The 14,791-nt window shown below is 33.3% G+C and overlaps 1 protein-coding gene across 1 annotated transcript; it reads right to left on the bottom strand.

The window, feature by feature from the left end:
• Window positions 1-13,697: 13,697 nt before the first annotated feature.
• On the bottom strand, window positions 13,698-14,469 carry LOC116032932. The gene has a single exon (XM_031275679.1). The coding sequence runs from the start codon at window positions 14,260-14,262 to the stop codon at window positions 13,852-13,854; it is 411 nt and encodes a 136-aa protein (XP_031131539.1). The 5' UTR covers window positions 14,263-14,469; the 3' UTR covers window positions 13,698-13,851.
• Window positions 14,470-14,791: the final 322 nt, after the last annotated feature.

Below are 14,791 nucleotides of genomic sequence, written 5' to 3'. Positions count from 1 at the left end.
GGCTATGGATGGCGAGGAGCAGCACCACCTGCAAGAAGTTCCTCCAAACGCCGCTTCTCGTCATCGGATTCGTGATCCTCATCGTCTCGCTGGCCGGATTCATCGGGCGTGTTTCCGTGTCACGTGGGCGCTCTGGAAAGCTCTGCAATCAGGGATCGATCAACCACTCCAGACCACCCATCGGAGGAAAGCTCTGCAATTCCTTCTGGAGCTTTAGTTTCTGTGGTGGTCGGAGACTGGAGAAGGGAATTATGTTTCGGGTTCTTTGCATTACATCGCACTATGTGTGCTGTACTCGGACAATAGCTTTGTCGGAAAATGACACGGTGGTGACCGGAGTGGAGGTTCGCGGTGGTAGCAGCAAAAATGGAAGAGTTGCCATGAGAGAGAGAGGACAGTCAACACTTAAATTGACTTAAAAAAAAATGCCACATCAGCACATTACCGGTGCCACGTCATCCCATAACCTGATAACCTGCAAAAAGTTCTAGACGAAAAAAAATTAGTAGTTTGTGCATCGATTAGTCACTTATTAAAGTCTAGGGTGCGGCATGACAAATCGTTTATGGTTCATGGTCGTGGATGGCACTTTAGCCTACATTTTTTAATGTAATGTTGATTGATTATTAATTCTAAATTTCGAATAGTGACTTTTTTATTCCTTTTCTTTAATTTTGTTTCACTCAATCAATGCATATCACAAGTCATTGCATGCATGGACCCCATGGGCCAATCCTTAACTCTCGAATGGCTTTATCAATCAAGTGAATGATGAAACTGAAAAGCAATTGAAAGGAATGGTTGTTTAGGCCATACATTATTTAGTGGATATGGCATAGTAGATCAGAATTAGTTATGCGTTGAACATCAAATCCAATTTAGTTTAATTAATTCATCTTTTGTTATTATATTACACTACAAAAAATCAGTCATTTAGCAACATAATATTAGTGGCGGTTTGTTATAACCGCNGTCCTCGGCAGCTCAGGCAGTAACTTTGGAGGGTGCTAGGGGTTATCTAGAGGCATGACAAAAAGTACAGGTTTCGTCCCCGTCACCTCCGGCTGAGCATTCTGTTTGGACGAATTAAATACGGACGCCGTGATTGACATCAATTCCAGGGTGTATGCTTTTGGTTGTGTCTTAAGGGACTCTGAAGGTTTGTTCGTGGCTGCTATGTCATCCTCTTGTATGGGAGTGCTCCAGGCAAAGGTGGCGGAAACTGTAGGATTATCTTAGTATGCATGTAATATAATTAAATCAATTATATAAATACTTTAATATTTCAAAGCATGAGTACATGCCATTATGAAATAATAAAAGTGAAATCACATGCATAGTAATAACCTCACTGCCTCATTCGAGAGGTAAAAAGCTTTTACGTAAAAATTCTAAATCTATGCATGCAAATATAATTCAAACGATTATATTTGTATTATAATATTTCACATGCATGTGAACATGCAAATCAAGAAATATTAAAGTATATAAGCACATGCATAGAATTAGAGTGAACTTCAAAGGGAAATGTTCATGCCTGTTCGAGAGGTGACTGCCCTTTATTTCCAACACGCCAGACATAAAACAAATGCCATGCAGGCGATCTGCTTCACTAAACAGTTTGCGAGACATCATCGCAATGCACTTAGTGTGGATCATCAAAGCTTCGAGAGATGGATTCTCCGCGAACTGATCTCTCGCGAGACATTGATTCTCTGCGAACCGTCTCTCGTGCACCTCTCGCGACGAACATCCAAAATCATCCCTACCAAACGTAAAACATCATATAGACAAGCAAGGAAAAAGATCGATAGATCGAATGTATAACAACATTAGCAACACGGTGATATGTTTCTTGAACCTCCTAACGCTGTTAGCGTCCATTCCGATCATCGGCGCCGGGCTATGGATGGCGAGGAGCAGCACCACCTGCAAGAAGTTCCTCCAAACGCCGCTTCTCGTCATCGGATTCGTGATCCTCATCGTCTCGCTGGCCGGATTCATCGGGCGTGTTTCCGTGTCACGTGGGCGCTCTGGAAAGCTCTGCAATCAGGGATCGATCAACCACTCCAGACCACCCATCGGAGGAAAGCTCTGCAATTCCTTCTGGAGCTTTAGTTTCTGTGGTGGTCGGAGACTGGAGAAGGGAATTATGTTTCGGGTTCTTTGCATTACATCGCACTATGTGTGCTGTACTCGGACAATAGCTTTGTCGGAAAATGACACGGTGGTGACCGGAGTGGAGGTTCGCGGTGGTAGCAGCAAAAATGGAAGAGTTGCCATGAGAGAGAGAGGACAGTCAACACTTAAATTGACTTAAAAAAAAATGCCACATCAGCACATTACCGGTGCCACGTCATCCCATAACCTGATAACCTGCAAAAAGTTCTAGACGAAAAAAAATTAGTAGTTTGTGCATCGATTAGTCACTTATTAAAGTCTAGGGTGCGGCATGACAAATCGTTTATGGTTCATGGTCGTGGATGGCACTTTAGCCTACATTTTTTAATGTAATGTTGATTGATTATTAATTCTAAATTTCGAATAGTGACTTTTTTATTCCTTTTCTTTAATTTTGTTTCACTCAATCAATGCATATCACAAGTCATTGCATGCATGGACCCCATGGGCCAATCCTTAACTCTCGAATGGCTTTATCAATCAAGTGAATGATGAAACTGAAAAGCAATTGAAAGGAATGGTTGTTTAGGCCATACATTATTTAGTGGATATGGCATAGTAGATCAGAATTAGTTATGCGTTGAACATCAAATCCAATTTAGTTTAATTAATTCATCTTTTGTTATTATATTACACTACAAAAAATCAGTCATTTAGCAACATAATATTAGTGGCGGTTTGTTATAACCGCTACTAAATAAGTGTTTAGCGGCGGTTATATAAACCGCCACAAAAAATAAGTGGCTAAATTCTTTTCTGTAAAACTCTCCTTCTATGATGTATATATCCTCCATTCTACTATGCTAAATCACTAAAAATTTAGTAATAAAAAATCCTAACCCTAGTTCATAGTCGATCGTCTCTGCCTTTGCCGGTCTCTCCAGCCTCTCTGTCGTCTTCGACTCTCTGCTTCTCAGTTTCGACTTTCGGCTTCTCCACTCATCTCTCGGCTCTCACAGTCACCGCCTCACGCCATCCGTCGGCTCTCACAGTCATTTTTCTGGTAATTTCTCCCTTTTCTTTTTCTTTTCCACTTTCAGCTTTTCCTTTTTCTGTACGAATCAAATTTGCTATCTATGTTCATCATGGCTTGCTATTTCTCTTCCTCCTTGGAGCGCCGCTTCCTAGTTGAATGCCAAAATGTGTGTTTTTAAAGGTTCTGCTCACTTTCAATTTGGATCTTTGCCCTACATTTAGATACTCCTTGCTTGAATTTTGTTAATTAATTTGGAATTTTAGTTCTCTTTTCATTTACCGCTGATAATTCTATAATGTTATACTATATTCAGCATTTTGCTCTGCTTTACATTTAATGCTCATTTTTTAAAATAACATATTTTTCGTATTAATTTTTGAACAATGTGGTTTAAAAATTTCTGTTTTCACGATAGATACGGTAGATTTCTATGTAACTAGGTATACTTGTTCAATTATAGAATTTTCTAGGATAGAAGAAATGCATAATCTTTAACCAGAAAATCGTCATCATATTTCTTTACAGGAGTGTACAACTAAGAGAACTGTTAAAGCATGTGTATTGAAGATCACATTGTTACATGCCTTTAGACTAGGTCTTTATCTTTCCTCTATAGATGACACTGATTTTGAAAATGCAAAATCCATTGATTGCGCAGTATAAGTACTCCTGGGTGGAGAAGGTTAGTTCTAAGGCTAATGAAGATTGAAGTATACAAGGATGCACGAATATCATTAACTTTTGAACATATTTAAAGGTTAACAGAGCAGGAAGAAGGATTAGAAGACCACCAAGAAGAGTGGCTTATTTACCATAATTTATATTTCATGAATGTGAATATGCTTTCAACCTTTATCACAGTAAAACCATATGTCTAGGTGCTTAAAATTAACCACTCTGAACTATGATTTTTTTTATCAATATTTCAAATTCTTTCTCAAAGCACTACGAAGTATTATCTATAGATATGCATAGAAAGCCAAAATAGATTCACCTGCAAGTCTGGGTAAAAATATTCATGCCATTTATTTATTTTTTTTCAGTTTATTGTTACTGTTTAATTCCTGTCCATTTCTAGGATTCTTTGGAGAAGTTTTTCATGGCATTTGGAATGGAACAAAAGTTGTAATCAAAGTTTTCTTGTTGCAAGATTTGACTGTTGAAAACATGGAGGATTTCTGCAATGAAATTTCCATCCTAAGGTATCTTGTCATCTCTCTCTCTCTTTTATATATTTTTTAAAATTTTTTTGTCTTGTTTTTTTAAATGGTCATATTGTCCATGTAATCAACTCTATTTCTTTCAATATGTATTTACACTAACTTGTCTCTTTTGAGTTTTTATCTGCCTCGGGGACCCAAATTGTATGCCTTTCTCCAACTGCTGTTGATTTATTTATTTGATATTGAAGCATTACTAATTTAGCGGATGTCCTTTCCTTACAGTTATATCGTTTCTCGGTGCTTGCACAAAGCTGCCATATCTGTCCATGGTTACTGAGTACATGGATATGGGATCACTTTACTATTTAATTCATTTAAGTGGTCAAAAGAAGCTGCTCAGCTGGCGGAGGAGACTTAAGATGCTATGTGATATATGCAGGTGGGTTATTTTTATGTTTAAAAACATTCATGAAATTATGATTATAGATTTTGTGTTGTAGATTATTGTTTATTAACTGACTGTTATTTTCTACCTGCATAGTAAGAGGGTTGATGTGCATTCATCGAGATCTAAAAAGTACAAATTGTCTTGTGAGAGACATCACATCTTCGAAGTAAGGTGGAGGATGTCATATCAATGAGGTATTAGCTCTATTTCTGAACAAAATGGATTCTGTTAGATGGTCAAGCTGTGGTACGGAATTTGCTTAATTGGTTGGGCTAATTAGTTCAATAGCTTTATGCCTTTAATTTGTGTTGTCTAAAGTGGTAGAACAACTTCACTTTTACAAAATATTGTCTTTATGTGATCTGGTCCAACCTATTTATTTGCTGATTTACAATTTGACTGCTGTTACTTCACTTCTTGAGAAGGATGAGGTTGATCCAAAGCAAATTGGTAGACTGGAAGTTAGAAGCGAGACCTTTATAGACAAAAGTAAATCAATCAAGACATTCTTGATACAAATATTTGAGGTACTGATCTAGTGATGCTGTTATCTTTAGCTAATAATGCTCTAATTAGTAGAAATATTCATATTCATTTATTTGAATTAGTCTATGATAAGTAATAAAACAACTCAAAGTGGTTGTGTTTCAATTGTGTTTGTGTTTTGCAGTGGGTGTATATGAGCAATTACTGTAAATTCTTATCTTTTCTCCATACTTTCATGCTACATGCATGTCTTAACATTGTTCGCAGGGACTCTTCTGGGGAAGCAAGTTGTTGTAGTTTGTTCGAATTTGGTAGGCATTTTCATACATTGCCTTTTAATAAGATGAATCCTACCTTTCTTCTCCTTCTTCTTCTTCTTTTTTTTTTAAATGCCTTCGTGTATTTGTGGAAATACATTTCATGATTTTTATCTATTATGTAATCATATCAAAATTCATTGTGTTATTCACATTCTCTTCTACTTAAACAGGAAATCTCTTCTACTTAAACAGGAAATGTAGGTTATATTATATGTTGTATATACAGGCTGAAGGTTGTATGAGCTATTCTGAGGAAAGCAAAAATGAAGATATTAGCTTTTCAATCAATACATACGCTCTCTAAGCTCCTTAGTTGTTTGAGTCCTCGAAGACTCAAAATACTACAAGGCATCGAGGGTGAAAAATGATATTCATCGTCTAGTGATGATGTAAATGGGCAATATTTTTTGCATGAAACCATCATATTGGTGAATAAACTATTATGTTGCTTTATATTTTTCATTTAAAATAATTTTCAGTTATGTGTACAGTTCAATTAATATGTAGACGGTTGGTTGTACTTGAATATTGTTTGATATTATTTGATAAATATTCGTTACAATTGATTTTCTTTTCAATTAAATGTGTATATAGAGTTTATTTGTGGTTGCAATGCAAATTTGAATGTAGAGATTTACAAAAAAAAATAAAAAAATAAAAATAAAATTGATGAGGATTATAAAAATAAAAATAAAAATACAATGAAAAATTTTAATGTCAGTTCAAAAACTTTCATTACAATTAGATAAGAAATAATTTTAAAAATAATTTAAAAACTAAAGCTTAATTTAGTGGCGGTTATATAACCGCCTCTAATATTTAAAGTAAAAATAAATAAAATAATTTAGTAGCGGTTATGTAAGTATCGCTAAACTCTAGACAAAAATAATTGATTATTAGCGGCGGTTACAAAACCGCCGCTAAATGCATTAAAAACCGCTGCTAAATAAGTTTTCTATTAATTCTCACACTTGTCTAAAACCGCCTCTATATCCTTCGCGACACACTATTTAGACACGGTTGGGGAACCGCCTCTAAACGGTTTAGTGACGGTTTTGAACCGCCTCTAAATAATAAATTAACCGCCTCTAAATAATAAATTAACCGTCACTAAATAACCTTTTTGGTGTAGTGTTATGCACTAATACTAATACAGTTATGGATCGTCGTCATCTTTCCTATAACCTAAAGTGGACTAACATATTTCCTCTTATACAAACTTACTATTATATCTGTTTAGTGTACAATAATTGCAATAGCACTAACTTAACGTAACATTACGAAACTCCTAATATCACACGCATTTCTATATTTGTCTCACCACCATGCTCTTGTCTCTCACCTTATATCCTCCTTTTCAACTTTTGTATGCCCAACTCTCATGTTGTATGTAGCTGATGTGGGGCTACCTTCTTAACTTATGTGATGTATATATATATATATATATAGGTTGTATAATTGACACTTTAATTCAAATGGGTCATTATTGTGTGATTGAATAGTGCCTTTATTTGGGCACAATTAGATGGATGCAGAACAGATGTTCTCCGAACTGCACACGATAATGTAATATTAGGCCATTGAATCTATAAAAAAAAATTATAATTGAATCCTTAAACTAACTCATTCCATGCGATTCGTCTAATTTACAGGTTTTCCTAGTTTCTAACAGGTCATCTAAATTTAAAATTAATTTTTTTTTAAAAAAAAGGACGAAACTCTTTTTTTTTTCTTTTTAAATAATCATTTTTAAAAAACAGGACGTAGCTACCCATCATAATTTTGACATTAAAAACAAAAAGAAAAAAGGAAAAAGAAAAGAGAGATATCTTTTTGGTTGAGAATGGAACTATTCTGTTGACAAATTTAATACCAACCACTAAAGAGAAATGGATGCAAGGTTTGGTCAATTAAAATTAATTATTCTTGTGGAACTGAAACAGCGCTTTACTAAGACGTCACGAACACTAACAGGCTATCTAGTGGATAAGAGTTCTTATCTTCGATCTTGAGGAGTTTTATGAAAGATGCAAGGAAGTGCAATCTAGGAAAATGCTACATTTGTCTTCTTGTGAACAAATATAATATGTGCAAATAAAGAATAAAGTGAAAGATAGTGTGGTACAAGTCAATAGCTGATAGATCCAAGTTGTACTTGGAAGCAAGAAACACATTTTAGTGGATAATATAATCTCATGAAAAGTTTTGTATTTTTGGTCTTTGAATAATAAGAATATAAGATAATAATGAATTTGGTCTCTATGATATAAGCGTAATTACTTTTGGCTTTTGAGTTATTAATAAAATGATATTTTGATCATTTTATATATTAAAATTTTTTCAAAATTCTTAGTTAGATTAGTGTTACGAATAAAATTTACGTATTTGTTATATCCCTAAATATCAATCTAACTCCATAGTTTAGTAACCAAAAATTTAGACACTAGCTTCCATTGCACTATTTTTTTTCTTTAGGTTTAATTTCTATTAGTTTAATGGAGGTTTATATTTTTGTATTTATGGCCAATAAATTAAAATGTAAAGTTTGATCAGAATGTGATTTGGGAGGACAAAGAGAAATAGGATCACTTGAGAATAATTGTCAATAGATTTTGATGATGTAATATTGTTGCATGTATAGACTTTAGGGACCCCCATTTCAAATAGGCTTTATTTATCAACCATCTAACATGAAGAAAGAAGATTTGGAAGGACATAACCAGAAGGAAAGACTTCGGAAAGAAGCGATTAGAAGGAAAGGTTTTAGAAGGAAGCGTTTGGAAGGAAAAGAAATCGAAAGAAGAGAAGCCCTGAACAAGATAAGACATTTTGAATCGTAATGGAAGTTCATTTAATGCTATCACCCAAGATCATGTGAATTGAACTTTAATGAAGACCTTTTATGGAAGATCATACTCGGAAGAAGTTCATACGAGAAAGAACAAAACGAACCATTAGACAAGACAACTTGTTTGACACCTATGAAGTCTTTTGGACTAAAGTGTGCTTATACATTGATAAGGAAATTGTCATTACCCGATGGTTATCAAGGTGGTTAAGTTCAGAGATAAGACAATGAATTTTAGGAGATTATGACAGCTTTTGGACGGCTACAACTTGCTAAGTGACAACCGGCAAATTCAAATTTCAAAGTTGGTGCTCACTCTTCCTCAACTATAAAAGGAGCACCCCAAGCATAGAAGAAAATGCCAAGAGCCTAAAAACGATAAATGTGATCTTTTGTTGAAAACTATTGAGAGATAAACTGTCACATTGCAATAATCTACTCTTATAAGCTGAAAGAAGAATCAATTTGAATATTTCATGTCCAACAGTACACCATCTTTCAGGATAAGAAAGTTGGGGGATCAATCTAGCAAAGAGACTTCGTGATTAACCCTTGCTAGCTCTGATCAGGCAATGAAAGAAAAGTTTACGAGAGGTAGTGATTGTATGAAGGACATCGATAGAAGCTTAATTATGTCTTAAACTCACTTTGTATTCTTGTAGCAAATACTTAGGGGGTGTATTCAATCACGACTTTTATGAACTTTTAAATACTTTTATCACTTTAAAAGTTTGGTGGTATTCAATTTAGACGTTTATAAACTCTTTAAAAGTTTACTTGTATTCAATTCAAACTTTTCAAAACTCTTTAAAAGTATATAGGTATTCGATTCAGACTTTTATAGAGTTTTTAAAACTCTACTGGTATTTAAAAAGTTATTGACTTTCACAAACTCTGTCAGAATATGATTTCTATTGACTTTCTCTTTATTAATATAAATAGATGAAATCCAACCCTCAAACCCCAAACTTTTCAACATTCTCTACAGACTTTTTTTCTTCTATCTAAACTAGGCAAATTTTTCATCAATTTTATGGTACGTTTCAAATCTTTCATAAATACTTTTTTTTTATGTTCAAGCAATTTTTTTGTTGCCATCGCAACAAAATAATTGTTGAGTAGCAAGAACCTGCTGTGAATAGCAGCAGCTTGCTGCTGTTCGCAGCAAAATTATTTGCTGCAACCAGCAGCAAATTTTTTAATTTATAATTTTTAAATTTTATTTAATTAATATGTTTATAATTTTATATAATTGTATGTTTATTAATTATTAATTTATATATATATATATATATATATATATATATATATATATATATATATATATATTTGTATTAAGTTGAATTTTTTAAGAGATTCTTTATTTATTTTATATAATTTAACATTAGTTGTTTCATTTGTTCAAGAAATATTTTTATTGGTTATATTTATAAAAATTGATTATATTTTTTTTATGAATAATATACTCTATTTTTGTAACATCAATATTTTTTTTAAATATTTTTACAATGCACTAATAATTTGTAGATAATATATTAATAGAAGTTATTATGGAATGTTTAATGAGGGTGTATTCTATTTAGAGTTTTAATGACTTTTGTAAACTTTTTAATATGAAAAAGTTTTTAAAACTCTATAAATGTTTGTTCTATGGATATTTATAAACTCTTACAAAGTTTATAAAATTTAAAAAAATTCTATGAAAGTTTACAAAAACTCTACAAAAGTCAATTAAAATCCATCACTTTAAAAGTCTTTGAAAGTTTTTAAAAGTTTTGATTGAATACACCCCCTTATTGAAATCTTCTTTGAAGTTTGGAGAAAAGTGGAGTATATTATATATATGAAAGTTTTTCGAACTACAGTAAAAATTTCTCTCTTTCTCTCTTCACATTTCGCTATTATTAATTTTGTGCAACTAACTCTATACTCTCTACACACACTAACACGTTAAAATTTTTGAATTAGCTATATTGCATCATTTTTATTGGCAAGCTTCAAGCCTTCCGCGGTAAGGAAACATTCATGCTCAGAGCAATTTTGATAAAATTCTGAAAAGTCTATTCAACCTCTACCGCTTTTTTCTAGACTTTTAGCTTGCTCAGAACCATCAAAGTTTATTACTACTTCTTGTTAACTAAATTTATGAAGAGTAACAATAAATTATTATAACATAAATGTTAACAAAAAGACTAAAAATGCAACATTTTTATAATTCAAGAATTAAAAATCATCCTGATTTCAATAATAAAAATAAAAAATTATCCTTGTGCACAGTTAGCAAAGGTCTAGCCTCTGTGTTCAGTTGAGTTCCCGTGATTCACATCCTCTCATATGTTTTATTGAATCGGGGCTTGGGAGCCCTTAGGGTTGGAGATTCAACCTTTTGAGAGCAAAGAATTAAAAATCATCACACTACCATATAACACAAAGAGCAAAAGTATAATTCAATTATATTAAAATTTTAATAATAAATCTTCACCTATTTAATGTGATTTAAGGTAGGTGCCATAAGATTTAGTCTCCCTTTGAGAATGCAACGAGATCAAACAGAGTGAATTGGTCTTATTCTTCTTTATTACTCCGTATTTTTTAAAATTGGTCTAGTTGTACCACTTTCACCTTATCTTTATCCCTTAAATTACAAATTTTGTAATTTACTTTCAATTTTATTTATTTATTTATTTATTGTAATTGAGTAATAATATAATGAACCACTTTAACCACAATTAATCCAAGCAATCCCCCAAAAAACTGTAAAAGTGGTCCGCCACTTTAACTGCTCTAATCACTCTTTCAAAGGCACGTATAATATGAATAATATTTCTTTTTCACCTAAGAAAGGGGATAGTCTTTAATTAAAATTTATTTTTATAAAAATACTTTTGATCGCATGAGTATGGAAGCAATTTCACATTATATTATATTAAAGTCTAATCTTGAGGCATGTAATATAGTCTAAAATTGCCAACTTTTTTTTTTTTTTAATTATATCATTCAACTAAAATAGTTTAAAAGAAAAGGGAAAAAATTTACCTTCTGGACAAGATATATATTTAAATGATAAAATTATATGTTAGTTATGTTTATTAAACACTAAAATGTTAAAAATTTTAATTGTTGCAAATAAATTAAAATTAAAATTTAAAAAGTATGACAAAATGTGATAATGTCGCAAAATTAAATAACTAAAAAGAACCCCTATTTTTAGTTTCAGTAATCAATTCCATGGACCAGGGTTCATATTGCATTATGAATCTTAATACAAAAATTTTGTACTTTCAGTTAACATATTTTGTACCTATAGTTAACCGTTTCTATACATGTAAACAACTAACTTGATAATGGTTGACACATAATATAATAGCTATAAATACAGAAACTATCAAGTGCAGATACATAATGTGTTACCTACAAATACAGAATTTCGAAGTTATTTTTTGAACATGGTCTACAATACAAGGTAGACCCTGGTTCATGGTATAATTTATCATGTTCTTGTTGACCAAGAAAGCATCTCCTCAATTCTCACCATATTTGTGTCATTATAGAGACATAATTACGTTGCGAAGTTATGTGCTTTTGCTTCCCAACATTCAACAACTTTATTTAATTATAATCTGTCCAAAAACAACGTACTTTATACAAAGTAACAATCACTTTACAAAAAAAATAAAGTATAATATAATAATTTCAAACCCAAAAATAATAATAATAAAGAAAAAGAAATATCTGGATCTGAAGAACCACAACCACCATGGTTCTTGATCCATGGCCACCAATGAAGGCGAAGGCTTCGATTGTACGTCGGCTTCTTTTCTTATATTATTATTATTCTTTTCACATATAAATATTTTATTCCAATAATATTAATATTATATGTGGATCAAAGTATTGTCCACGTGGCAAAGAAGGTTTAGTTCCAAATGTTTTCCATGCCATTACGTGTCCATGGGACAACTTGTGGTAAATTAAATTATAGAAATCAAATTTATATGAAATTATAATAAGATGTTGACATCTTGTAACTTACAATGAAACAAAACTTGTGAAAGTAAAATCTGACAACCAGATGTTGTGGACAAACATAATCAAGCTTAAGAACAATCTCGAATTTCTGCAAGAGTTACACACTTACACATCAATCTTTGCATTTTTAATCAAGCTTTATTTGACCTTTTTTTTTTTTTAATCCTGTAATAATAATTAATCAATTAATTAATAATAATAATAATAATGTATCAGCCACTACAATTAATACGTGTAATTATGATATAACAATAAATACTGAATAATAATTTCCGGTTGCGTATCGTTCAGCATATTTCATAATAATTTAATGTTTTCAGATTGACAAAAGAATTTACAAAATATTTCGTAACGTGTTTTAATTTGTCAATTGGTTAAAAACACTTCTTAAATAATTTAACAACATAAATACTCAATATTTCAAAATCAGATTACGACGTGATTCTATTTGGCTCTGATATTACCTGTTAAGATCAAGGTAGCGCTTACCACTACGCTAGAATGTAAAGCTCACGATGAAAGCGTAATTTTATTTCTTTATACCACTAGATCCACCAACACATTTTTCTGAGAGGCAGAGAATTGGACTTGTTTTTTCACTGATTTTCGCCCAACACGACGTACATACGTACCACAAATAATAATAACACATTAAAAAAATTATTGTCCCAATACCTTTTTGACCGGACTCGTTGCACATGGTGCGACTAGTACGATCTAGTGGAGTTGTACTCTTGCATTATCTTTTCATTTTGATAGAGGTTTTGAAAGGGATAAGGGAGGAGGACACAGTGTAGAGGACTGTAGAAAGATGTAATAAAAACAACATAAATTCTGTGACCATTTGAGAATACCAGCTGTTAGTGTTGGGCTGTGTCAACACCGGACAAAAATGAAATGACAGAAAACATAAACAGTGTGGCATCACTGGCGTATGTAATGTGTATCCACACCACATCGTAACTGAAACCTAATCTGATCGATCTGAAAACCAGCTGGATTTGCATGGGTCATGAGCTACACTAATTATTTAATTAATTAATACTCTCTCTCTCTCTAGACATTTGATTAATTAAGTTAATTACAGTACAGATCAAGTTTTTTAGAGTTCTTTTTGAATCAAATGGTGGATCAGGTCTGGTGCCTTACAACAGACACCTTTCTGAAATAATTTTCGCACTTGAATTAGGTTCAGTACCTTATAACAGACACCCTTCTGAAATAATTTTCGCACTCCACAAAGCACTTGAGCCAATCGCAACTTGAGATTAATTTAATTTTGCTTTTTCTTTTAAGGAAAAAATGTTTGGACTTTGGAGTACAATGAATGGAAATTGAAAGGATTAGGCAAAAACCCAATGAAAAATGGGTTTTTTTTTTGCCATTTTTTTTTCTTAATTTTAAGTTTCTAGAAAACCAGTCATCCTAAGAACAGAATTCCTAACTTGGCTCAAATCTCTGCCCTTGAGAGTCCGCCCATTTCCGGTGCAGACGGAAAACGCCATCATTTTCCCAGCGATTCTCCGGCCGGTGATCACGTGCGGCGGCACCATTTCCCCGTCGTCCTCCACCGACCCACCGCCGACCCACGGCGCCGTTCTCGATGGCCAGTTTCCGGGGATGTTCACCGGCAGCGAAATCGACTCCCTCCTCGCCGCCGGCTCCGGCGCCGTCACCGGCCTCCTCTGCTTCTTATTTCTCGATCCTCGCCGTCGACCCGCCGAAACGACGTCGTCGTCGTCGTCCTCAACCCCCTCAAAGCCAGGGATTTCTTGAAACACAACCTCGGATTCTTGGTACTCTTCTGCCATGCCTGGAAGAAATTAAACAACCACGTTCAATCGGGACCCTTGAAATGAAATCTTAGGAGATTGGAAAATTTAAGGAAGATGGAGTAGGAAAGATTAAGAGAAAGAGTAATGAATATATATAGGGGAGAAAGACAAAAGTGATTGATTGGATAACGAAGGAGTTTTCATCAGATGTCGTCACTGTAAGGAGCGATGAGTGCGGTCCCCGCAAGTTTTCTCTCTCTCTCTCCCTCTCTCTCTATATATGTGTATATATATATGTAATCACACAAAACAGCTCTCTTACTTGAGCCTCACGGCTTCGCTTGTGTGTATGCGTAGCTTTTGTGTGAAATTAGTTGAATTGACTATTTTGGCATAAACTCCGATTCCACTTTGGAACTCTGTATGGCACAAAAATATACATTGAGAATTCGGAAAATTATGAGTAAACTCGAACAAAATAATATCTCCTTTTAGGTTTTAATCGAATACGAAAAGAAAAAAAAAATGTAACATGATTCATTTTAGATTTTTAGCTAATTTTCAC

The sequence above is a fragment of the Ipomoea triloba genome, chromosome 10 (genome assembly GCF_003576645.1).
Source record: "Ipomoea triloba cultivar NCNSP0323 chromosome 10, ASM357664v1".
NCBI lineage: Eukaryota > Viridiplantae > Streptophyta > Magnoliopsida > Solanales > Convolvulaceae > Ipomoea > Ipomoea triloba.
Note: the sequence above shows the minus strand (reverse complement) of the source record. Positions and strands in the feature narration are given on the sequence as shown.

Bases quoted from the DNA above. Each gene is read 5' to 3' on its own strand.
- LOC116032932 (XM_031275679.1), bottom strand. From the start codon at position 14,262: ATGGCAGAAGAGTACCAAGAATCCGAGGTTGTGTTTCAAGAAATCCCT.